This window comes from Piliocolobus tephrosceles, chromosome 2 (genome assembly GCF_002776525.5).
Source record: "Piliocolobus tephrosceles isolate RC106 chromosome 2, ASM277652v3, whole genome shotgun sequence".
NCBI classification, from domain to species: domain Eukaryota; kingdom Metazoa; phylum Chordata; class Mammalia; order Primates; family Cercopithecidae; genus Piliocolobus; species Piliocolobus tephrosceles.
In genome coordinates this window covers 164,787,214-164,814,310 of record NC_045435.1, presented here as the reverse complement: position 1 = coordinate 164,814,310, position 27,097 = coordinate 164,787,214, and the positions used below count along the sequence as shown (strand labels likewise).

Here is a 27,097-nt window from a genome sequence, read left to right as displayed (position 1 = left end):
GAGGTTCAAAACTTCGGTGGAGGAAGTAACTGCAGATGTGGTGGAAATAGCAAAAGAACTAGGATTAGAAGTGGAGCCTGTAGATGGACCTGAATTGTTGCTTTTTCATGATAAAACTTGAATGGATGAGGAATTGCTTCTTTGTTTTGTTTTGTTTTATTTTGAGACAGAGTCTCGCTCTGTCACACAGGCTGGAGTGCAGTGGTGCAGTCTTGGCTCACTGCAACCTCCACTTCTTGGGTTCAAGCGATCCTTGTGCCTCAGCCTCCTGAGTAGCTGGGATTACAGGCATGTGCCACCATGTGCAGCTAATTTTTTTAATTTTTAGTAGAGACAGAGTTTTGCCATTCTGGCCAGGTTGGTCTCCAACTTGTGCCCTCAAGCGTCCACCTGCCTTGGCATCCCAACATGCCAAAGCACTTAGATTATAGGCATGAGCCAACGCCCCAGCCAAGAATAGCTTCTTATAGATGAACCAAGAAAGTGGTTTCTTGAGATAGAACCTACTCATAGTGAAGATGCTATGAACATTGTTGAAATGACAGCAAAGGATTTAGGATATTACATAAATTTAGTTGAAAAGCAATGGCAGACTTTGAGAACATTGACTCCAAGTTGGAAAGAACTTCTCTTGTGGGTAAAATGCTATAAAATGGCATTGCATTCTACAGAGAAATCTTTCATGAAGAAGTCAGCTGATCCAACAAACTTTATTATTGTCTTATTTTCAAAAATTACCTCAGTCATCCCAACCTTCATCAGCCACCGCCCTGACTAATCAACAGCCATCAGATCAAGGTGAGACCCTCCACTAGCAAAAACTTAACTACTAATAGCCTACTGTTAGCATTTTTGAGCAAAAAAGTACAGTTGATCCTTGAACAGTGTGGGAGGTAGGGGTGCTGACCCCCAATACAGTAAAAAAAATTCACATACAACTTTTGACTCCCAAAAACTTAACTACTAAAAGCCTACTGTTCATCAGAAGCCTTATCGATAACATAAGTAGTTGATAATGCATATTTTGTATATGTATTATATAGTGTGTTCTTGCAATAAAGTAAGATAGAAGAAAGTGTAAGAGAGAATATATTTACTATTCATTAAGTGGTAGTGGTTGATCATAACAGTTTTCATCCTTGTCTTCATGTTGAGTAGGCAGAGGGGGGATTCATCTGCTGGCTTAGAGGTATTAGAGGCGGCAGAAAATCTGCAAGCAAGTGGACCTGTGTTGTTAAAACCTGTGTTTTTCAAGTGTCAACTGTAGTTGAAAATGAGAGTATTGTCCTAGCCCAGTCTGAGACTGGGTAATTCATAAAGAAAAGAGATATGTTTGACTCAGAGTTCTGCAGACTGCACAAGAAGTATGGCATCAGCATAAGCTTCTGGTGAGGGCCTTAGGAAGCTTCCACTCATAGCAGAAGACAAAGAGGAACAGACGTGTACAGATCACATGGCAAGAAAAAGAAGCAAGAGATGGGTAGGGAGGGAGGTGCCAGGTTCTTTTTAACAATCAGTTCTCATGGGAACTAGTAGAATGATAAACCCCCGTATCCTCCTCATTACAAGGAAGACAGCAGCAAGCCATTTATGAGGGATCCACCCCATGACCCAGACATCTCCTACCAGGCTCCATCTCTAACACTGGGGATTGGATTTCAACTTGAGACTTGGTACGACCAAACAAACTATATCCAAACCATAGTAGATATATACAATTTTTTAAAGACATAATGCTGTTATACACTTAATAGACTGAGTGTGAACATAACTTTTGTATGTATTGGGAAACAAAAAAATTCATGTGACTTGCTTTATTGTGGTGGTCTGGAACTGAACCTGAAATGTCTCCCAAAGTATGGCTGTATACATATGGAACAAAAAATATGTACAAATTATAAGTATATTAATCATAAGGGAAATCATAAGTATATTTGATGAATTTTCATATGTGGAACAAGAATACAAGTCAAGAAACAACAGGAAAATTGCCATAATCCAAGGAAGTCCCTTGTACACCCTTATTGCGGGATCTGGCCAGCAGCCCACAATGCAACGGGGTTCTCTCTTTATTCCCAGGCAGATCAGCAGGTCGAGAAATAATAGACACACACAAGATAGTGAAAGCTGTGTCCAGGAGGGTCACCGCCTTCTGGTCCCGTGGTGCCAACAATGCACTGGATATGCCAGCATTTATTATTAAGTTTAGTGAGGGTGGGGGTAGCTTAGTGAGGGATTTAGTGTCATTTGATTATGAAGTGAGATGGTCACATGGGGATGAAGTAATTATTTAACATAACATCCGTATGCAGAAGTACAGTATACAGAGATAAGAATTTGCAATATAGTGTGTGTGTCAGTAATTTCTAACAAGAGCCTTAAAACAGGAACACAGTCTTTCCATAACCTATGATTAGCAAGATATTAATCAGCAGTAACAGTTACAGCAAAAGCTGGTTACAAACAATTCATAGAAATAGGGCGTGAAGTTAGACAACCGGTTAGACCAGAATTTCTCAGAAGGGAGTATGCCTTAACCCTAAAGAGGCTTAGAAGAGCCGTGGCAAGATGAGGGCATTTATCTTATCTTATCCATATGGACAGGCACCCCCCCATGCGTCTGTTTATAGGCTCTCCATGAGGGTCGCATTCCATTCCCAGAGCTATGAACATCTGCTTTTCTGGGATAGGAATCTTGGTGATGTGAAACCTCCCTGACTGCACGTCCATTCATAGGCTGTCTGCAGGGGGAAGCACATGTTGGCTCATTCTGGCAGTCCAACCTGGCATTGTCTTTACACAATCCTGCATGCAATTTTCTATTTACAGTAATCAGAAGCATTTCATCTTTTACTCCGTAGCAGTAGTTTCAGGGAGTCTCCCTACACACGCTTTTATCCGTTACCATCTGCTGCTCCCTCCCCACCCCCAGTGATGAGGATAACTATTTTGACTTATAACCACATACATTTGTATTTTCTGTTTTTGAACTTTATGCAGTATAAGTTCATTCACACAGAGTGTATTCTTCTTGAGCCTGATTTCTTTGGGTCAGTATTGTGATTCTCATATCCATATTGTTACATGTAATCATAGTTTGTTCATTTTCACTAATGATACTATTACATTGTATGAATACAGCACAATTTTTCCATTCTACAGTGGATGAACATTTGAGTTGTTTCTCATTTGGTACTTTTGGTGAATGTGTATGTATGCATTCTTTTTGGGTATATATCTAAGAGTAGAATTACTGCTTCACAGCATATGCCTATGTTCAACTTTAACAGATACTACTGAAAAGCTTTGCAAACTGTTTGTATCAGTTTACACTCTACCAGCAGTTTATAAGAACTTTTGTTGATTTCTGTTTTCATAAGTACTTACTATTGCTTTTTCATTTTAGCCATTTCAGTATAGTAGTAGTATCTCATTTTGCTTTAATTTACATTTCCCTGATGACTAATAAAATTGAATATCCTTTCCTGTTTGTTGGCCATTTGAATATGCATGCTCTTTTGTGAAATGCCTGTTCAAGTCTTTTGCCCTTTTTAAAGTTGGGTTGATTATCTTTTTCTCATTGCTTTATAGTTTTTTTTACTGGCTTATTGTGTCATTCTCAATTTCAGGGGAAAACTAAGTAATTTATCTTTAAATAAAATTATCACTGTGACTTGTTTCTAATTACTGTTCTTTATCAGATTAAGGAAATTTCCTTCTTTTCTGATTAAGAGTTTTTATCATTAATTGGTGCTGATTTGTAAAATGTTTTTTCCACAGCTGTCAAACTGATTATATTCTTTTTGTCCTGTTAATCTGATGAATTACATTGATTGAATTTCCAATATTAATCTACCCCTAAATTTCTGGAATAAATCCCATTTATTTATGATATATTATTATTTTATACCTAATTGAATTTTATCCATTAAAGTTTAAGATTATTGCATCTACTTTCATGAGAAATACTGGCCCATAATTACAAGATAAAGATTTCTTGAAATGTCTTGGTCAGCTGTGGATATCAAGATTACTGCCTAAATGACTTTTAAGTGAAAGTGGTAGAAAAAAATTCTAATACATTTTTAGAAAATAGTGTGTTTCAGAAATTTGTTGGAAAACTTGTTTCTGGCTAAAGTGACTTGACTTTTTTTCAGACCAACTTTGGTATAGACAACATCATTAAAGTATAAGCTGATATGAAAAAATATATAATGTGTTGTATAATTATATACTATATTATATGCTATTTTATATAGTCTATATTATATACTATTTTTATGAAATACATTTGTATAAACATAAAACTTTTAAAGTGTGATTGGTAAAGTGAGCTTGGTGTATGGACTGAGTGGTAATATGGGCATACTAAAAATTGAATCAGTGAGCTAAATGATCAACCTTAGGAATTCCTTCAGTAAGCAGTACAAAAGCACAAAGAGATAAAAATAATATAGTCAGAATTTTAATATCTATCTAATAGGAGTTCTACAAAGAGAAAATGGAAAGGAGATAAGAAAATATTCCTTAAATGAAGAATGATTTTATATTTAAATCAAGGGTCAGCAAACTTCTTCTGTAAAGGGCAGATAATAAATATTTTAGGCTTTGTAGGCTTTATAGTGTCTGTCACAACTACTCAACTTTACCATGTAGCGCAAAAGCAGCCATAGACAGGAAATGAATGGATGACTATGTTCCAGTAAACTTTTACCTAAAAAACCAAGAGGCTGTCTGAATTACTTTAGATTGGGAAAGCTATCGCATACTCCTGGCAACCCCTAATCTATTTTCTGTCTTCATGGATATACCTATTCTAGATGTTTCATATAAATGGAATCATATGGTATATGGCCTTTTGTATCAGGCTTCTTTCATTTAGCGTGCTTTTAAAGTTCACACACATTGTAGCATGTGTCAGTGCTTATTTCTCTTTATGGCTGAATAAGATTCCATTGTATGGATATGCCACCATTTGTTTATCCATTTGTTCATTTATGAACATTTGGATTATTCTACTTTTTGACTGTTTGAGTAGTGGTGCTATGAACATTTGTGTATCAATATTTGTTTGAGTACCTGTTTCCAATCTGGGGGGGTTGGAATGCTTAGAATTGTTGGCTCATGTATTAATTATATGTTGCTTTTTGAGGAACTGCCAAACTGTTTTCGACAGCAGCTGCACCATTTTACAGTCCCACCAGCAATGTACAGATGTTCCAGTTTCTCCACGTCATCACCGAAATTCATTTTTTCCGTTTTTTAATTATAATGATCCTAGTGGATGTAAGAACAGGAGTTTCTTATAGCTCTATGAGTTCTTATTTAATCGCATAGACAGTTGGAGAAATAAATAATGCAAAAAGTCTCAAGTTAGATACTTAGAACTGCTAGCATATTTATTTAAAGTTTATTTACACATTTGATTATGAGTTGATAGTTTACGGTAGTTAATGAATGAGTTGATAGTTTACGGTAGTTAATGATTATTGTCCTAGAATGTCTGCATACTCATTCATATGTATATTTCATTTTTACTCTTTCTTTTAGTTACCTGAGAAGAAAAGGAATAATAATAAATGAAACATCTGCAGTTGTGTATGCTCAGTTACTCACAGGTCGTAAATATCAAATAAATCAAAATGGTGAAGTTCGTCTAGAGAAACAGTGGTCAAAACAAGTTGTTCCTTTTGTTTATCAAACTATTGTCAAGGTAAGTCTATATCAAATTTCAATTCTATCTTAATGTACACTATTATACACTGTATAATGAAAAGATATATAGACTAATACAGCAATGTATAATAGAGATTATCATTTAATATAATTTGCAAAATAACTTATTTGTAAGAAGTATTACATGCTCAGACACTCACTATGTGTAGTTAGGAAACTTGTCTTTTGTGCTTTTTTTAAGGACTTAATCTCTAAAAGAAAAAATCCCAGCATTAACTTATACCCTTGAATTTTATATTTTTATCCTTCAAAAATATTTGCCTTAAGTAATCTCATGAATGTAAAAGGCATTTACTTTTGCGTTTATAATCTTAGATATGATAAGAGGACAAAACATGTTTTAAGTATGTAGTTATCCTATAATTTGGGGCATTATAGTGCAGTGTAGGGACTAAGTGACTAAGAGCACTGGCTGCCTGAGTTGAGTTCTTAGCTGCATGACCTTGGACAAGATTCACCCCTTTCTGTGCCCCAGTTTTCTCATCTATAAAGTGAGGCTAATAATGGTCTCTGCCACAGAGGTTTGTCATGAGGATTAAATGAACTCAATAAATGTGTGAAGCACATAGAAGAGTGCCTGCCATATAACCCGTCAGCAAATTTTAGCTGTTAGCACTATGTAGAAAAATCTTCACATTGACATTTGCAAACAGCATAGTCATAAACCCATAGGAAAAAAACTTGATATGCAATCTATAGAAATTGTGACTAAGATGATTTACTTTTATTTTATGTAGGACATCCGAGCTTTCGACTCCCGTTTCTCCAATATCAAAACATTGGATGATTTGTTTCCTCTGAGAAGTATGGTCTTTATGCTGGGAACTCCCTATTATGGCTGCACTGGAGAAGTTAGTTTCCATTATTGTTACTGATACATTTTTCTCTAGTTTAAAGCAGTTATTTAACTTCTCTTTATTTAGGTTTAAATTAAAATATACTAATGAGGGGAAAAAATAATTTATCCATGTAACTTATGAACACAGTATTTGACATATATCTAAAGACTATATATCTAAAACTAAAGACTATATACTTTTAGTCTTGAGCAGATTAGGTTCAAGAGGTGGTGTGTTCAATCAAATCCTGATCTCTCTTTTTTTTTTTTTTATCAGTTTTGTTTATTGTAGTGGTATGGATGAAGCAATTTTGAAACTATTTTAGACGTGTAATAGGCTTGAGTGAATTTGTAAATGCATTCATATTTAAGGAACTTCGGTTCTTAAATGGAAAAAGGTACATGCAAATATGGAAGGGGAGAAAGCAAGAAAGAACCTATTGGGACAAATTTGGAAGTATTAGTGTGAACTTATGGTTTCTAAAAGATGTATATATGTTTGTATATCTATGTATGTGGGCACATGTATATGTGTATGTATATATCCACGTATGCATATGTTTCTATACATACATGTATTTTCTAGCTCTATTTGCTGAAAGGGATAAGAAGCAAAGACAGCTTAGCACAATGACCACATGCACCACCCAGATCTTGACCTCTAATTTCATACCTCACTAAAAGGAACAGGGCATCTCAGAGAAATTGCTGATTCTGGATCTGAGGCAGGGAAGATACAAGATGAAGCTGGAACATCTTTTTATGCCAGAAAGTAAGGAGGTGCTCAGAAGAATGGTGGGAGTATGTCATGTAAACATAGGAACCAGGTTGAGGATACTACCACTGCCCAAATCTTGGATACTTTGAGAGATAAAATAATTAAATTCAGTAATGAATTATAAACCATTGGGGGAAAAACAGGAATTCATGATTCCATAGTGACAGTGAAAATATAAATAGGGAAAGGAAGAGCTGTTGTCTGTAGTAGCATGTAAGAAGTAAATTTGGAGAGAGTGCTGCAGTTGAAAAACTATTGTGCAACCATTATGATAAAGATTGATAAAGATTCAATCATGTAAGAATCATCTTTGGGAACTAAAGCTAGGGTGAATTTTTTTTTTTTTTTTTTTAAATCAGGAGCAGGATATTTGCATGGTCTTAGAATTTCTCCTCCAGACTATTAGCTGCAAGGGAAACAAAAACTGAAATTATGAAGGGAAAAAATTGAGCAACATCTTGATGGTATAATCAAAGTTAACATTGCATTAAAGGACAGACGAACATTGTGTACCTCCAGATGTAATACCCTTTGGAGGACACATCACCTATGCGGTATTCTGGCTGTGAATATATTACCATAACCTAATTATGTGGAAGCATCAAACAAACCCAAAATGAGGAACTGGTTTTTTGTTTTTGTTTTTTTTACAAAGGTAGGTTGGAAAGGGAGGGACAAATTATATTCTTCAAAACGTAAATGTTGGCTGGGTATGGTGGCTTGCTCCTGTAATCCCAGCACTTTGGGAGGCCAAGATAGGCAATCACTTGAGGCCAGGAGTTCAAGACCAGGCTGACCAACACAGCGACACCTCATCTCCGCTAAAATTATAAAAATTAGCCGGGTATGGTGGCATATGCATGTAATCCCAGCTACTTGGGAGGCTGAAAATGAGAATTGCTTGAACCTGGGAGACAGGTTGTAATGAGCTGAGATGATACCGCTGCACTCCAGCCTGGATGACACAGCAAGACTCTGTTAAAAAAAAAAAAGCAGTAACTTAAAAGATCAGTGTCGTAAAAGCAAAGAAAGGCAGTGGATACATTTTAGATTAAAGGATGCTAAAGAGATAGGACAATTAAATACAGTATCTGATCCTAGTCTGGATCTTGTAATAAAGGAAGAAAATAGTTCTATAAAGGACATTATTAGGTCAACTGACAAAACTGGAATATGGATGGTAGCTTAGATAAAAGTATTATGTCAAGTAAATTTATATACTTAATAACTGTACTGTGATTCTATAGTAAAATATCTATCTTAGGAAATATACACTGAAGTATTTAGAGGTCAGGGATATGATATATGTGATATATACTCAAGGGGTTCAGAAAGATAACTGTGTATAGGTAAATACACAGTACACAAATGTTAAAGGCATTTGTTTTACAATGCTAATAACAAAAGGTGAATCTGGATAAATGTTCTTTCTTTTTTTTTTTTTTGAGACAGAGTCTTGCTCTATTACCCAGGGTAGAATGCAGTGGCACAATCTGGGCTCACTGCAACCTCCACTTTTTTTTTTTGCAACTTTTTGGTACTTTGAAATTATTTGCAAGTAAAAACTTAATTTAAAAAAGAATGATTGGGCCAAGCACAGTGGTATGCACCTGTAATCCCAGCACATTGGGAGGCCAAGGCGAGGGGCAGGGATTGGTTGAGCCCAGGAGTTTGAGACCAGCCTGGGCAACAAGGCAAAATTCCATCTCTGCAAATAATTGAGCTTAGTGGTGCACACCTGTAGCTCCAAGCTACTTGAGAGGCTGAGGTGGGAAGATTGTTTGAGCCCAGGAAACCAAGTCTGCAGCAAGTCGGCAAGCCGTGATAGTGCCACTGCACTCCAACCTAGATGACAGAGCAAGACCCTGTTGCCAAAAAAAAAAAAAAAATGGCCAGGTGCAGTGGCTTCCACCTATTATCTTACCACTTTGGGGAGACCAAGGCAGGAATATTACTTGAGCCCAAGAGTTCAAGGTTGCAGTGAGCTGTGATCTACCACTTTAGCTTGAATGACAGAGTGAGATCCTGTCTACGGCCATACTACCCTGAACACACCTGATCTCGTCTAACAGAGTGAAATCCTGTTGCAAGAAAACAGAAGAAGAAAAAAGAAATTAACAAGCATTAAAGCAATGATACAGTGACTCAAATTTACAGTATTGTAGATCCTGTCTCAAAAGAAGTTAACCATTAAAGCAATGATACAGTGACTCACATTTACAGTATTTTCATACCCACTTAACAAATTTCAAGAGAATTTCTACTATCCAACTTGTCATACTGTATTTCAAAAATAATAGTGTTTAAATAAGTTAAAAAATAAAATGTACTGAAAGAGACTATAGTGTGATTTTTTTTCTTCTAAGGTGCAGGATTCAGGTGACGTGATTACAGAAGGTAGGATTCGTGTGATTTTCAGCATTCCATGTGAACCCAATCTTGATGCTTTAATACAGAACCAGCATGTGAGTACAGTAGTTTGTATCATTGCATTTAGAATTGATAATCTTAAAATATTAGGATATTTTAAGAATTTTGAATTTATTTTTTTATTTTGATTTTATTTCAGATATTTTATTTAATACTGATTAGATTCTCTCTCCCAGTTGCAGCTACTGTTTAAAAATAAGGGTGAAATCTCTGCTCAAAACTTCATGTAGATCTTTGTGGGGGGAAATCACTGATATCCAATTATTAATCCATAGTGATTGTTATGGATTATTGTGTTCAAGCTTATAAGATGCACATTGATTAGCACACTCTCTGGGAATAGATTTAGGTGTTTTAAACCTTTCATAATAATTCAGAGCCTGCATTTTTAGTTGCAAGTGACAAATGGCCTTTCTGCAAAGGCTGTATGTATCCACTCAGCTAAGAATGAACAGTCTCAATCCTAAAGAATATTGGAAAAATGCATTTAAGTTAACAGCATCTTTTTCAGGACTTTCTCACCAAAAAATTCCACTGGCTTGCTTTTCTCCTGTTAAAACAGAGGGAAGGTTCTGATATTTGTCATTTGTTCTTATTGATTGGTTGGATAATTAACTTAGCTAAAATTAATTCACAATCAACCAGCTATTGCTACTTAGGCTTTTTTTTCCCCCACTAATAGTAAAATGTAAAGTTTTATATCCTGTGAAATGAATTTAAGGCATTACATATCAGCACACCCATGAGGGAACTTTATGTATGGAAGACAGTCATCCCTAAAATCTTACCATCTGGTGCCATTTGAAGAACAAATTTAGACAGCGTAGTCAGGAAACCAGGAGAGTGACTCATTAAATAAAGTCGCTGGAGATTTGTACTGGGAATCAGTGAAGGTTAAAGAACTTGTGTTCCTTCATCCCTGGCTTTTTTAGATCTCAAAGAGCCTGTCCTCTTGTATAATAGTATACAGTGTTGATGGGCATGCCTTCTCCAGTTTGGTTTCTTTCTCTTTACATACGTTTAACTTTCACTCCAGCTGCCTTCTTTTTCTACCACAACATTTTCAGCTACTTATTTTATATTTTCTAGGATGTTTGTGATGGTTTTAATGAATTTTAAATTATAACAAAACCCATTATTTCTCAAAAGGAGTACTATTGGCCATTTGGGCAGGACAGTTATGTATTAAATAAAACTGTTTTGTATATGGCAAGACAGTTGGCATCTTTGGCTCAAGGGCATTAAGTACTAGTAGCCCATGCCAGTTATGGTAATTAAATGTGCCTCTACACATTTCTAAATGCGTGTTAGAAAAGTGTTGCTACTTATGTTTGAGACCTACTACCTTAATTCTTTGAACTCTTCTGGAAAGCATACTTGATTTGTATTAGATTATTGCTCAATCTGATTATGTTCTTAAGTATGTTTTATTGTTATGTACATGATGTTAGGAGTATATGGCAGTTTATCCTAGTTAGTATTGGATTCATCAGTCATTTGCTTCCTGTTTAAATATTATATGATCTGTTACTTGCTTTTTTTAATGTGACAATATATTTTCTTCCCTTAAGTATATAAATTAAGGTTACATTTCATTGACTGTATTAATTATGGATCTATACATGCTTGTATATTTTCATATGATAGTAAATATTAGGGGAAAAGAATATTACTTGTATCCATATATGAAGGACACTTTTAGTTTTTCTCAGTAGCAACTATTTTGATGACGTACCTATTTTTTAATTCAGTCTAGTAATTATTGAGGCCTCATTTTGTCCCAAGTACTTTGCTAGGCCCTGCTTGGAATATGAAAATTAGTAGAAACAAAAACAAACAAAAAAGTTGCCTGTGGAGTTTGCCATTTAGTACTTACAGTAGAGTTTATTTCTTAAGACAGTTTCACAAACTGTATATTTCCTCCCCCCTTTTATCCATCCTTGGGAATTCTGTCCTTTAAGGAGAAAGAGAGAGGAGCAGAAAAATTCTGCCTACAGATCCTTTCAAAAAAAAGGGGAAATGGATCTAAGTGAAAATCCTTATATTGCCACAATCCAATGGTTAGTGATGTCTTGATTATCTCCAGATTTTAAAGGTAAAGAAATAACGTTTAATGTAAACTTGTGTTTCCATAATTGACCTTTTTGTTTTTATATTTAAAGAAATATTCTATAAAGTACAACCCAGGATATGTGTTGGCCAGTCGCCTTGGAGTGAGTGGATACCTTGTTTCAAGGTTTACAGGAAGTATTTTTATTGGAAGAGGATCTAGGAGAAAGTAAGTTTATGTTAGAGAAATTTACTTAAAGTGGCAGAAAAATTAAATGATAAAGATTAAATGCTTAATATTTCAGTATTTATTTTCTTATTAATTGCTCTGAATTGTCTTAAAATTGTGCATAAATTTCTCTGATGGTAATCTTTCATCTGAATGACACATGTTTTAGGTGGTTGGAAAAGACAGTTCTTATTTTTTAGCAGCTAATAAATTGAACCTTGAAAAAAGGTATCAGAGGGTGTGTGTGAACCTCAGTAGAATATTTCCTTGCATCTTGTTATTTCATTTTCCTCTATAGTTACATAATTTATTTACATGCTTTGTTAACTTGGGTTTTGAAGCTTTTCTTCTAGTTTTTCAATTACTGCTACTTTGGAAATAACCATAATAACTAAAATATAGAAGAATAATCAAAACTGAGCTTTTCTAAGAATTGAAAGCAAAACTTTTTATTCCTTGAACAACATTTTAAAACTGTGTGTGTGTGTGTGTGTGTGTGTGTGTGTGCATGTGCGTGCATGTGTGGTTTAAATTCAGCCCTCATGGAGACCATAAAGCAAATGTGGGTTTAAATCTCAAATTCAACAAGAAAAATGAGGAGGTACCTGGATATACCAAGAAAGTTGGAAGTGAATGGATGTATTCATCTGCAGCAGAACAACTTCTGGCAGAGTACTTAGAGAGGTAAGTACCTAATAAGATCCTCGTAGTCATCCAGAATCTTAGGAAAATACTGTTTATTTTTTTGCTTACATTAGTTTTAGTGGACAAATATTTCCATTAGTAAAATCTGGCATATGTTACATGTAAACTTAATTTTGCATCATGGATTATCATAGCCACTAGCTAAAGTTGAGTAGAAAAATACCATATTATTAAAAAGAAAATATGTAATGAGAATTGGCCTCCTTAGTTAAAATTTTTCTTAACTTACTATCATAAATTGTTCACTACTTTGCATACCTGTGTCAGCACTGAGAGGACTGATATGGATAAACAAACCTCTTAGCATATGGATTTTTTCTGATTCTTAGAACTTTGTAGCTACACAGGTTACTATTTTAGAAGTATTGAATTTTATTGCTGAAATTATCAAGGAAATCAGCAAGTCAACTCATACCAAAAGTGAGAAAGCCAAGTACCAAGATTCACTGAGTTACTACTGACAAAGACTTACAGGAAGTATGTTTTCATCTGATTCATAATTTAATGTTCTTTTCATTATTTCACTGGTTTCTAACCTTATATTTGAAGATTTCTTTATTAGTTTCCTAGGGCTCCTATAACAAAGTACCACAAACTGGGTGGCTTAAACAACAGAAATTTATTGTCTCAACCAGTTCTGGTGACCAAAAGTCCAAAATCAAGATATTGCAGGACAATGATGGTCCCTCTGAAGGCACTAGGGAAGCACCTCTGTTCTACCTTCTCATAGCCTTATATATTCTTTGGCTTGTAGATGCATCTCTCCAGTCCTCCGTGTTCATGTGATGTTCTTGCTGGGTGTCTCACATCATCTTTCATCTCTGTATGTCTGTCTCTGTGTCTTAATTTCCCCTTTTTATAAGAATACCAGTCAGATCAAAGCCCATGCTAATGACCACATTTTGTTTGACTGCCTCTACTAAAAACCCTATTTCCAAATAAAGTCACGTTCCATAACTTCTCAGTGGGGCAGGACACAATTCAATCCCATATTACCATCTGGAAATTTAGATTGTTTCTTCTGTTCACTTTCTTATTTCTTTAAAAGGTCATGTTTAAACTACTTTTTCTTAATTTTTCAACTTGACATATTTATGGATTTCCTACTGTGAGTGGCTTTCCTACCCTGAGCTTCAGTTTTCTTTGACTTCTACCACTCTGGATTCCCTCACACACATATTTCCTCTCTCACTAAAGTTTTATCAAGATTTTTTATTAAATATGTATTAAAGGTTTACTTCCTTAAGATGAAGTAAATGTTCACAGCTGGACGTTATGGAGTATTAAGATTACAGTTTATTTCTTGTACACATTATTTTCTCTGCTGTTTTTTTCATTTGCTTCTTATCTATATTCACATAACAAATTCTTTGCCATAACTGTTTACAGTGTGGTCAAACAGATCAGGTGATCGCTCAGTTCCATTTTCCTCTTGGAGACTTCTTTTAAAACCTGTCTTCCTGCTTCAGTTTGAACTGATTGCTCTCTACGGCTGTTGTGCAGCTCTCATTCTGCAGTTTCCCGGTGCTGTTATCCTAGGAATTCAGTTCTCTTCACCAGTCTGCCATATAGGATTCCTTCATTTTCTGACTCTCATGCCTCACTCTTTCTGATTTATATCTCCATTTTGATAGAGCACTTACTCCAGTAGCTTCCTGAGAAAACTTGCATGTCTGGAGATGTCTTTATTCTTCTCCTACACTTGATTGATAGTTTGCCTGGGTGTAGAATCCTAGATTGGAGATTATTTTCCCTCAGAATTTTGTTTTTGTTTTTGTTTTGTTTTGTTTGAGACAGAGTCTCACTCTGTCACCCAGGCTGGAGTGCAGTGGCACAATCTCGGCTAACTGCAACCTCTGCCTCTCCAGTTGAAGTGATTCTCCTGCCTCAGCCTCCTGAGTAGCTGGGATTGCAGGCACCTGCCACCGTGCCCGGCTAAATTTTGTATTTTTTTCTAGTAGAGATGGGATTTTACCATGTTAGTTTCAAAACCCTGACCTCAAGTGATCTGTCTGCCTTGGCCTCCCGAAGTGCTGGGATTACAGGTGTGAGCCGCCATAGTTGGCCTTCCCTCAGAATTTTGAAACCACTGTTCAATTCTCTTCTCATTTCCATATTGCTGTTGATAAATCCTGTGCCATTCTGATTCTGAATTTCTGTATGTGATCTGTTTTCATTTTCTGAAATATTTTTAGCACCTTTCATTTATTGGTGCTTTTTAATAATGTGAGGATGTGTGCCTTGGTATGGATCTTTTTTCTTCCCTTCTCCTGTTCAGCTCTTTCAGACTTGAAACTGATGCCCTTCCATTCTGAGAAACTTTCTTGTATTATTTCTTTGATAATTTTTTCCTCACTATATTTTTCCTGCTTTCTATTTCTGGGAATCCTTTTAGTTAAATCTTAGATCGTCTGGATTGATCCTCTTAGTTTTATCTCTCCTCATCCACTTCCTATATCATTATACTTCTTTTCTACTCTGGGAAATTCATTCAACTTTATTGTTTATCATTTAAAATTTATATTTGATTTAATCGTTTTAATTTTTAAAAGTGTGTCCTTATTCTCTGACTATATATAGTATCTTGTTCTTACAGTGAATGGAATATCTTCATTTATTTCTCTGAAGATAATTCTAGGATTTTTCCTTCTATTTTTTGTGTTTTCTGTTTTCTCTAATTGCTTTTTTCCCTCCTGTTTGATTTAGTCTCTCTTTCAATGTTAAAGTTTTGTTGTTGTTGTTCTTGTCTGGTGATTCTTTGATATCCAATTATATTTAAGAATGAGGCACTAAATAGCTGATTGGAAATTTAGTGTACTTAGGTGGGGCTTATCAGGTGGATCAGGAGGGACTTTGCCTATTTCTACAGAGGACCTCCTAGTATCACTACCTCCATGTTTATCTTTTCTTTCTCTGAGAGTTGGCCTCCAGCCTTTTCCTTGGCAGTGGATATAAATGTAGTGGATTAAACTGATTGCCAGTATTCTGGAAGTTAACCAGGGAAAGAAGGTTTCATTACCAAGTGGATACTGTGATACACCTCCCAGATCACTTTTCAAGACTGAAAGACCTATTCCCTTGCAGCAGGAATGCTGCTTTCTGACAGCCCTGAGCTGTGAGCCCTCTTCAGTAATTGCCTGGATGAAGATAACTGCCTCACCTAAAGTTACTTTCCCTTCCCACAACCGCCACAAATCAATGCCTGATCTATAAGGAGGTGTAGAAGCCCAGACATTCTGATTGCCCCAATTCATGGCAAGTCTGAAGGGCCATTCCCAGTTTGAGATCTTTATGCGGCTGGCCAAGGAATTCATTGAGAATTAGTCACAACGCAACCTCTTCCCGTGCCCAATTCTGCTTTCTTCCTCTCCCTTCCCTTCCACTGGTGTTGATCACACAAGCACTCCCTACTAAACTTTCTGCATGCTTATCTCCATCCCAGAGTCCATTCCTAGAGACCTTATGCTTCCTGTTGACACATGGTATAGTATTTATGCTTTCATTAATTCCCTGTTTTCAGTATAACACCTGTCTTCTCCTCCTTATGCCTTCCTCACCCCCAAGTCCCTGTGACTGGTATACACAAGGCTAGAGTATCAATTTAACCTCTCTAAAATATACGCTACAGGTCATATGCTGTGGTGGTAGGCAGGCAACCACATGACAGTATAACTGCTTGTTATACAAACTTTAAATGTTATTAAACCTCACCCCACACTTTCAAATGTACCTGGAACCTATAATTCCTGAACTTTTTCAGAGTGTTCTGTGTTTTAAATCAACTTGCTGCTTATTGACTTCCCCCACCGGTAGTTCAGGATTCAACTTATTCCTGTCTGTCAAATCAGATAACATTCATTCACCCAGTTTCCAATTTCTAAAATTTTAACAGGTTATATATGCCACCAGATGCTGTGCTTCGTTTTTCGTCTGTCTCTCTAGGTCTATGCTCTTTTTTTTTTTTTTTTTAACTATATTGTCATTTTAATGGATTGGAGAGGGATGGAAGATAAGCACATATGTTCAATTTGCTATGTGTATCCAAAAGTCTTGCACTCTTCAGAAAGAAATGGAGTTTTGAGGATTATCAGAAAACACTTTTAATCTGTTTTAATTTATTGTATTGTGGAGTGCTCTAGTTTTGTTGTGAAAATTAGAAAACCTATAGATACCATTTTTGTCTATCAGCTGTCATAATAATGAAAGAGGGTAGAGACAGTAATTGAAGTTTATTATAAGTTTATGACTTGAACTTTAGCCAGTGGGAGTTTTTTGAGGGCTTAGGAGTACTCTGACTTACCAGTCTTACACTTTCTATCGCTTTTAATAATATCCCTTATTAGTATTATAATAGTCCTCAATAAGCTTTATATGTCTCTTTAGGATCTGAAATTATTACGTAGGAAGTTTATCTGAAGTTAACCATATGTATTTTAAGACAATATTTTTGTTTGTTTGACCAGAGCTCCAGAACTATTTAGCTATATAGCCAAAAATAGCCAAGAGGATGTATTCTATGAAGATGACATTTGGCCTGGAGAAAATGAGAATGGGTAAGCAAGATTTATGGTATTTATTACCTCATAGTTCGGTTGAGTGTTTTCAATGACAAGTACAGCCAGCTGGTTTGTCAAGAATTTCATATTACTTTTTTTTTTTGAGACAGATTCTTACTCTGTTGCCCAGGCTAGAATGCAGTGGCTCAAACACGGCTCACTTCAGCCTTGATTACCTGGACTCAAACAATCCTCCTACCTCAGCCTCCTAAGTAGCTGGGTCTGTAGGCGTATGCCTCCACATTTGACTAATTTTTTTTTTTTAATTTTTTGTAGAGACGGGGTCTCATCATGTTGCCCAGGCTGGTCTCAAACTCCTGGGCTCAGGCCATGCTCCTTGGCCTCCCAAAGTGCTGGGATTACAGGCGTGTCTTATTACTACTTTTTGGTTTTTGTTTTGTTTTGTTTTTGCATTGTTTCATTTTTGCTTTAAGAGCTTAACAAATTTTCTTTCATTTCTGTCAACAAATACTTTTAAACTAATCTTTTTGTGTGTCTTTTAATTACTAAGAGGTAATATGTCCTTATTTATATTAGATTTATAATTAGTCCCAATTAAGTTCAGTACTAATTATTAGTAATATAAGTTTGATGTCTTTTATAATTTATAGCCCTGAGAAAGTTTTAATCAAATTTTAAAAATTACTGTTTTTGCTTTAGTGCTGAGAAAGTTCAAGAAATTATTACTTGGCTAAAAGGACATCCTGTCAGTACTTTATCTCGTTCTTCTTGTGATTTACAAATTCTGGATGCAGCTATTGTTGAGAAAATTGAGGAAGAAGTCGAAAAGTGCAAGGTACTAACTTTCAGTAACCAAGATTATTGATGAGATTTGGAATTAAATGGACTGTACTTTACAAATAATTCATTTGTTTCAACCAAATAAAATATATACTTAGTGATTCTAATTAGTATCAGATAATCCCATAATTTTAAAAAGTTCTAACCGTTTACAGTAGCTATTAGTAGCCAATAGTGTTATACCAAATTTATATTGTATAACACTAATATGTTAATGGCTCCATTAGCCATTATAACTAATGATAAACTTATAAAATTATATTTTCAACGTACAAAAGCCATAGCATTTAAATTTTATGCCCTTGTAGTGTTTCCAATATTGAGAATTAATATTTTGTGATTTTAGTTACAATAGAAAGTTTGAGAATAAGGTTAATAATCTCCTATGTCTTCCTGTTCTAACTGCAATCTTTTTTTTTGTTTTGTTTTTTTCTTTGAGACAGAGTCTCTCTCTGTTGCCCAGGCTGGAGTGCAGTGGCACAATCTCGACTCACTGCAACCTCCGCCTCCCAGGTTCAAGCAAATTCTCCTGCCTCAGCCTCCCGAGTAGCTGGGATTACAGGTGCCTGCCACCATGCCCAGCTAATTTTTGTATTTTTTAGTAGAGATGGTGTTTCGCCATGTTGGCCGGGCTGGTCTTGAACTCCTGACCTCAGGTGATCCTCTCGCCTCGGCCTCACAAAGTGCTGGGATTACAGGCGTGAGTCGCCATGCCTGGCCTCTAACTGCATTCTTTAAGGACACAGTTCATCGTTTTGTAGCACAAAAAAATTTAATTGACTTTTGACAATCAATTCTAAAATGTACTCTTGTTTTTGTTTTTGTTTTTTTTTGAGACAGAGTCTCACTCTGTCACCCAGGCTGGAGTGAAGTGGCGCGATCTCGGCTCACTGCAACCTCCGCCTCCCATACTCAAGCGATTCTCCTGCCTCAGCCTCCCGAGTAGCTGGGATTACAGGTACCTGCTCCCACGCCCAGCTAATTTTTGTGTTTTTTAGTAGAGATGGAGTTTTGCCATGTTGACGAGGCTGGTCTTGAACTCCTGACCTCAGGTGATCCACCCGCCTCAGCCTCCCAAAGTGCTGGGATTACAGCCGTGAGCCACCGTGCCCAGCCTAAAATGTACTTTTCTTACTCATACACTCATTGAGTTACTAAAAATTTTGGAAATCCCTTGATCTCTCCTATTTCTTACATCTTGCTTTCTTTTACGGAGTAAACTTTTATAGTAGAGTTGTGTATTTTATCTATAGAAAATGAATTGATTATTTTGCCTTTTTCAACTTTTTATTTCATTTTTCACAAATTTGCCCTTTGTATTAAAATGCTGTTGCTTTGCCAATAGGGCGTTCTCTTGTTTGAACTAATTGCAGAATAAGTTAAGAACTGGGCTCTGGAGCTGTCTCCCCTAACACCCTGAGTTTGAATTTGAATTGGTTTTTCAATATTAATAGCCTTTGGCAAGATACTTAACCTTTCCTTCCATACCTCTGTTTCCTCATAGGTAAAATGAGAATAAAATAGTACCTGGCTTAGAGTGTCCTCAAAAAGATTAACCGAGTTAATACTGAGTAAACTACTTCTAATAATGCCTAGCTATTATTAATGCCTAATAATGCTTAGATGCTTTTATTATTTTTTAAATTATCCTATCACACACTGAAGAGCCGTGATTATAGTCTAGAAAATCACCACTAGATGACTCTTTTTCTCTTTAGGAAAAAATATAAGGCTCAGAGCCAAGAGTTTAATTTTTGAAAGGTCATTGATATTCAGCTGAGGATAGAAAGCCTGTATTTCTTTTTAATTGCCTTTCAGTGTAGAGTGAAATCAGTTTGTTCAGCATCATTTTTGAGGTAAGTTTTCCAGTTAACAAATCTTTAAAACCTTAAGTATTCCCACCTCCAGTTTTAACCCATTTGGATTCAGAGCTTTCTAAAATGTTTCACACATTTTCCCTTTACTTTAAAAATGGAAGATACATATACAACGTTTTAGTCTATTATTTTGATTACTTTTTTTTTTGGAGACAGAGTCTCGCTGTGTCTCCCAGACTGGAGTGCAGTGGCGCCATCTCAGCTCACTGCAAGCTCCGCCTCCTAGGTTCATGCCATTCTCCTGCCTCAGCCTCCCAAGTAGCTGGGACTACAGGCGCCCACCACCACGCCTGGCTAATTTTTTGTATTTTTAGTAGAGACAGGGTTCCGCTGTGTTAGCCAGGATGGTCTCGATCTCCTGACCTCGTGATCCACCTACCTCGGCCTCCCAAAGTGCTGGGACTACAGGTTTGATTACATTTTTTAAAATATATGTGCATATAGGCCAGGTGCAGTGGCTTATGCCTGTAATCCCAGCACTTTGGGAGGCCAAGGCGGGCAGATCACCTGAGTTTAGGAGTTCAAGACCAGCCTGGCCAACATGATGAAACCCTGTCTCTAATACAAATACAAAAATTAGCCAGGCGTGGTGGCAGGTACCTGTAATCCCAGCTTCTCGGGAGGCTGAGGCAGGAGAATCACTTGAACCTGGGAGGTATAGGTTGCAGTGGCCTGAGACCGTGCCACTTCACTCCAGCCTGGGCAACAGAGCAAGACTCCATATCATTATATATATATATGTGTTAAAATTTATATGTTTATGAATTAAATGTTTATATATTAAACATTTAATGTTTATATGTTAAACATTTAATATATATTAACTTCATGTCCTTTAATATATATAATATATAATCATATATATTATATATATAATCATATGTGTGCATATAGATAAGACAGTTTTCTTAAACCTGTTAATGCATCAGGGAGGTGCAGTTATGAGTTATTTTTTTTCTTTCAGGATTATGTTACTAGGACAATAAGAGAAGGAGAAAAAAACTAAAAAATAAACACAACAATTCTGAAGATAATTTAAACTTTTCTAAGTAATGCGGGATCGTCATTAAAAGTATCAGTAGTTGGCTGGGTATGGTGACTCACAGCTGTAATCCCAACACTTTGGGAGATGGGAGGATCACTTGAAGTCAGGAGTTTGAGACCAGTCTGAGCAACAGCTCCACAAAAAATTAAAAAATTAGCCAGGCATGGTGGCACACGCCTGTAGTCCCAGCTGCTTGGGAGGCCAAGGCAGGAGGATCACTTGAGCCAGGGAGTTTGTGGCTGCAGTGAGCCATGATCACATCACTGCGCTCTGGCCTGGGCGACAGAGCAAGACTTTGTCTCACAAAAAAAAAAAAAAAAAAAAAGTCAGTTTTCGTGTTGGAACATGGTTACATGGTTTCCAAACTCAGCTAATTATCAAAATTGCTGGCGGAACTTTGCTTCTATACCTCTATTTCCTCATTAGTAAAATTAGAATAAAATTCTGGGGTCCATCTCTAGAGCAATTCTGGGTTCCACCTCTAGAGCAGTGCTTCTCAAACTTTCAGATACAAACAAATCACCAGTGAATCTTGTTAAAATACAGTTCTCATTTGGTAGGTCTAGGGTGTGACTTGAGATTCTGCATTTCTTTTTCTTTTTTCTTATTTTTCTTTTTTTTTTTTTTGAGACCGAGTCTCGCTCTGTCACCCAGGCTGGAGTGCAGTGGCGTGATCTCGACTCACTGCCACCTCTGCCTCCCGGGTTCAAGCGATTCTCCTGCCTCAGCCTCCTGAGTAGCTGGGACTACATGCATGCACCACCATGCTTGACTAATTTTGTATTTTTAGTAGAGACGGGGTTTCTCCATGTTGGTCAGGCTTGTCTTGAACTCCTGACCTCAGGTGATCCATCCTCCTCGGCCTCCCAAAGTGCTGGGATTACAGGCATAAGCCTCTGCACCTGGCCAAGATTCTGCATTTCTAATAAGCTCTTAGGTGATCACATTTTGAGTAGCCAGTCCGCAAACTTCTCATACATTAGATATGGGTTGGGCCTATTATGAACATTACCCAGCTTATTCATTTTCCTGATGAATCAGTTTTGATCCATGTCCTCTAATCAATGCCATAGTATGATAATGCCTATGAATGTCTTAGAGCATATGGGTTGTTTTTTGATATGCAATACCCCACTGTGCCTGCTCTTTAAAGTTCCCTTAAATCTCTTCATAGTCTTTCCTTTGGCTGTTGTGGTCTTTTAGTGCATCTAGTCTGCTGTGGGCTGAGAGCATAGATACTTTTTCATTAAGGCCTTCACTGTTCACTCTGTTAAAATTGTAATGTCTCCCCCTACTGCTATCCTCCTTAACTGCTTCATTTTTCTCTAGGCTTTTTACCTCTAGCATGCTATATATCTTCCTTATTTTGTTTCTTGTATATCTCCCTCAACTAGAGTAAAAGAACAGTTCACTGCTTTATCTCCAGCACCTAGATTAATCAATACATAGCACACAAATAGATCTCGGTAAATATTTATTGAAAGAATAAATGAAATGTCTCATAACAAAAGAAAATAGACACTGTTTAAAGGCTTGAGCATTTTATAGTATGTAAATACATGAACCCTATAGTTTGTGGACTCTATAGCCTGGATCCGTTCTGTGTCCTTTTGTACTTATTCCCATAAGCTATGTTCTAAAGAGAGGTGGCTGCCATATAATTAAACCGCTGTAATTTTTAAAATTAGGTAAGAATTAACTTTAAATTCTTTTAGTACGAATAGTAGTTTATTAATTGTAAAGGATATAATTTTTTCTCATGTTTTTATTAGATAGAACAGGTAATATTTCCATCTTACAGATGGAAGGAAGCTGATGCCTAAGGTAGTTAAGTGTGAGTTCACAGAACTAGCAAGTATCAAAGATAGGAGAAAAGTCTTCTTCCAGCATTTTTTAGATAATGAAAAGATTCTAATATCGAATTTTACAATAAATTCAAAGCAAAGAGTTTTGTCAAATGAATGCCACCATAATTTTTATAAGTGGCCGCAAAATTCATGGTGTTCTCATAGGTCAGTACTTGATACTTTTTTAAAATATATAAATCTTTGTTGGCCATTGTATGTAATTCTTTTTATAGTTATAAAAAAGACATTTGAATAGGATAGCATTTATATAAAGTCCAAAACAGACAAATGTAATGTTTTGTGTTAAAATAAGGTTACTTCCGGAAAGGGTAGTAACTGGGAGGAGATGGAAAGAATTTCTTTTGTTGTACTTAGCAATGTTGTTTCTTGAACCAGGTATAGTTATACATAGATACGCTATAAAACTTCATTGGCCTATATACTTATAATTTTGCATTTTCCTCCCCATGCTGTCTTATACTTCAACAAAAAATTTTACTTTAAAGTTTTAAAATGGTAATTTAGGCTACAGGCATTTTATACGTGTTTATTTTATTTCTCCTTGCTGCAGCTGCAGAGATTTAAATATTTTAAAAATTAATCACTTCATTTGGCTTTTTAAAATTCAGACATGTAGAAGTAGTGAGTAGTTTAGTGATTTTATAATTTTATATTTTTAAAATATTTAACAATTTTTCTTTTTCCTCAGCAAAGAAAGAATAATAAGAAGGTACGAGTAACAGTGAAGCCCCATTTGCTATACAGAGTAAGTTTCCTGTCAAAGAATTCAGACTTGTTGCTTTCACTTTGAATGCATGGAAGGAACAAAAATATTTTCAGTGTATTAGTAGGAAAACTTTTTTTTTTTAATTAGAATTAATAGCTTTCCTCTCTTCAGCCTTTAGAACAGCAACATGGAGTCATTCCTGATCGGGATGCAGAATTTTGTCTTTTTGACCGTGTTGTAAATGTGAGAGAAAACTTCTCAGTTCCAGTTGGCCTTCGAGGCACCATCATAGGAATAAAAGGAGGTAATATCCTAATACTTGAAATGTCTTCAACTTAATTTATATTGTAAAGTAAGACACAGGCTTGTCTGTTTTTTATATCTAACCAGAAAGTGACTATAAATCAGGAACAAACTAGATCTTTTTATGTTTTAGTTAAAATTTTCTTAGGTTATACTTTTCAGAGAAAAAAACTCTTCTGTTTTTTATTGTATAATCTGTAAAGAGATTAAAAGAAGGAGAAACTGAGAAGGGGCTGCTGAGAATTTAGTAGTTTTATATCACATTAAAATTATGCAAGATCTTGGTGAGCATACATATGTTTTCATGAAACTGATAAAGAATTTTCATTGCTTCTCCCAAGTTAAATGTTTGTCTAATCTTGCTCAGAGCTTTATTTTAATCATAATCACTAAGTTTCTGAGATTAAATATATATTACATTAGTTACAGTTAAAAGATTTGAAAATTAAATGTGTATTTTAATTTGGACTTTATGAATACAACTAAATTACATATATAAAACAGACCTACCAGTCTGTTGCACAACAGCGTGCATACAGTTCACATTACTGTACCGTACACTTAAAAGTGGCTAAGATGGCGAAAAAAAAATCAGAGAAGGGGAAAAAAAAGGAAGCAGCAGCTAAATAGCTGAATGTGCCCCCAGAGATATTCCTGGAATAACCAGCTTTATAGCATAGATTCAAAAAAAAGTTAGTGCCAGCACGAAGCAGTATCATGCACCCAGGGATCAGTGTTCTGGCAGCACTGTTCCTCTGTATATATCCCAGGCATCAGACTTCTTGGTCTCACTATCCCAGAAGTAGGAAGAACAGGCAGGCCACTAGCTGAAGAGAACTGCTTAATTAGTGCCAGCAATGTGCCAGGCACTAACACATTTTGCTTTTAACCCTCACTATCACCCAAGGGATGGTCTCACCTGAGAAGTTAAGTAACCTTCCTGTGTTTACATAGATAAGTGGCAGAACTGGGATTTGAGCTCCTTCCCCTAATTCCTACCTAAATTTGAACAGTGGTTCTGTACATTTTCCATTTGTAGATCCTCTTTGAATCTTCCTGCCCATATAACTAAAAGAATTTTCTTCCCTAATTTTGTTTTTTAATTTTTTGGAAGACTCACTATTGTTAAGATGTCAGTGAAATCAATTGCTTTGATTTGTAGAGTCAAAGAATCCTGATCAAGATCCCTAGCCGGGCGCGGTGGCTCAAGCCTGTAATCCCAGCACTTTGGGAGGCCGAGACGGGCGGATCACGAGGTCAGGAGATCGAGACCATCCTGGCTAACACGGTGAAACCCCGTCTCTACTAAAAATACAAAAAACTAGCTGGGCGAGGTGGCGGGCGTCTGTGGTCCCAGCTACTCCGGAGGCTGAGCCAGGAGAATGGCGTAAACCTGGGAGGCGGAGCTTGCAGTGAGCTGAGATCCGGCCACTGCACTCCAGCCTGGGTGACAGAGCGAGACTCTGTCTCAAAAAAAAAAAAAAAAAAAAAAAGATCCCAGCAACCTGTTTTGTAGAAATTGATAAGCTGGTTGTAAAATTTATTTTAAAAGCAAAGGCTTTAGACTAACCAGAAAAAATTGAAAAAGAAGGACAAAGTTGGAGAATTTACCCACCTGATTTCAAAACTTTACAAAGCTAGAGTAATGAAAATAGTGTGAATTAATGTAAAGATGGCATATAGATCAGTGGAATATAATTAGAGTCCTGAAATAGACTCAGACCTATATGGTCAATTGATTTTACAACAATGTGCCAGGATAATTTGATGAAGAAGGGATAATGTCTTTAACAAGTGCTGTTGTCCTCATTAGTATAGTGGTGAGAAAAATATATAATTTAATTTAAAAATCATGCTGTGTATGTTGAGGACTTGTTTAATGTAAAAGAAAAAAAATGGTGTTGGAACAATTAGACACCATATGCAAAAAAAAAAAAAAAAAATCCACAACTCCTTACCTTACATCTTCCATAGAAATTAGCTCAAAGTGAATCGAAGACCTAAGTGTAAGAGCTAAAATTATAGAACTTTAAGGAGAAAATCTTAATAACCTAGAATTAGGTAAAGATGTCTTAAATAACACACAGAGAGTCTGAAAGAAAATTGCCAGCCAGGTGCCGTGGCTCACACTTGTAATCCCAACACTTTGGGAGGCCAAGGCAGGAGGATTGCTTGAGCCCAGGAGTTTGAGACAAGCCTGGCTAACAAAGTGAATCTCTTTACTAAAAAAATTTTTTTTAATTAGCCAATCATGGTGTTGTGTGCCTGTACTCCCAGCTAATCAGGAGGCTGAGGTGGGAGAATCACTGGAGCCCAGGAGATCGGAGATGTAGTGAGCCCTGATTGCACCACTGCACTCCTGCCTGGGTGACAGACCGAGACCCTGTCAAAAAAAGAGAGAGAAAAAAGGAAGAAAGGAAGGGAGGGAAGGAGGGGAAGAAGGGGAGAAATAAAGAAAAGAAGAAAAGAAAAGGCTGGAGCAGGAGGGAGGTAGAGAGGGAAAAAGAAAAGAAAAAGAAAAAGGCCAGGGGAGGGTCGGGGGCGGGAGGGGGGAAAAAAGAAGAAGAAAAGGCCGGGCGCTCATGCCTGTAATCCCAGTACTTTGGGAGGCCAAGGCGGGTGGATCACTTGAAGTCAGGAGTTCGAGACCAGCCTGGCCAACATGATGAAACCCTGTCTCTACTAAAAATACAAAAATTAGGGCCTGGCACGGTGGCTCAGCCTGTAATCCCAGCACTTCAGGAGGCCAAAGCGGATGGCTCACAAGGTCAGGAGTTCGAGCCTGGCCAATATGGTGAAACCCCATCTCTACTAAAAATACAAAAATTAGCCAGGCGTGGTGGTATGTGCCTGTAGTCCCAGCTACTTGGGAGGCTGAGGCAGAACAATCACTTGAACCTGGGAGACAGAGGTTGCAGTGAGCCGAGATCATGCCACTGCACTCTAGCCTGAGCCATAGAGCGAGACTCTGTCTCAAAAAAAAAAAATACAAAAATACAAAAATTAGCCAGGAATGGTGGCAGGCACCTGTAATCCCAGCTACTTGGGAGACTGAGACAGAAGAATCTCTTGAACACAGAGAGTAGAGGTTGCAGTGAGCTGAGATCATACCACTGCACTCCAGCCTGGGCAACAGAGCAAGACTCTGTCTCAAAAAAAAAAAAAAAAAAAGACAA

General features: G+C 36.6%; 1 protein-coding gene across 7 annotated transcripts in view; it reads left to right on the top strand.

Moving 5' to 3' along the window:
• The window catches only part of XRN1 (5'-3' exoribonuclease 1), a 141,643-nt gene that overhangs the window by 59,567 nt on the left and 54,979 nt on the right, over positions 1-27,097 (top strand). For 5 of the 7 annotated variants that reach the window (XM_023215348.2, XM_023215347.2, XM_023215344.3 and 2 more), the window contains exons 21-29: positions 5,551-5,713; positions 6,474-6,587; positions 9,719-9,817; positions 11,945-12,060; positions 12,598-12,744; positions 17,229-17,318; positions 17,982-18,117; positions 23,601-23,657; positions 23,790-23,922. In XM_023215348.2, coding sequence (XP_023071116.1) covers positions 5,551-5,713; positions 6,474-6,587; positions 9,719-9,817; positions 11,945-12,060; positions 12,598-12,744; positions 17,229-17,318; positions 17,982-18,117; positions 23,601-23,657; positions 23,790-23,922 — 1,055 coding nt within the window. Of the gene's footprint in view, positions 1-5,550; positions 5,714-6,473; positions 6,588-9,718; positions 9,818-11,743; positions 11,838-11,944; positions 12,061-12,597; positions 12,745-17,228; positions 17,319-17,981; positions 18,118-18,962; positions 19,027-23,600; positions 23,658-23,789; positions 23,923-27,097 lie in introns of those variants that run through there. The other 2 variants (XM_026454190.1, XM_026454191.1) reach the window with 2 other exon arrangements.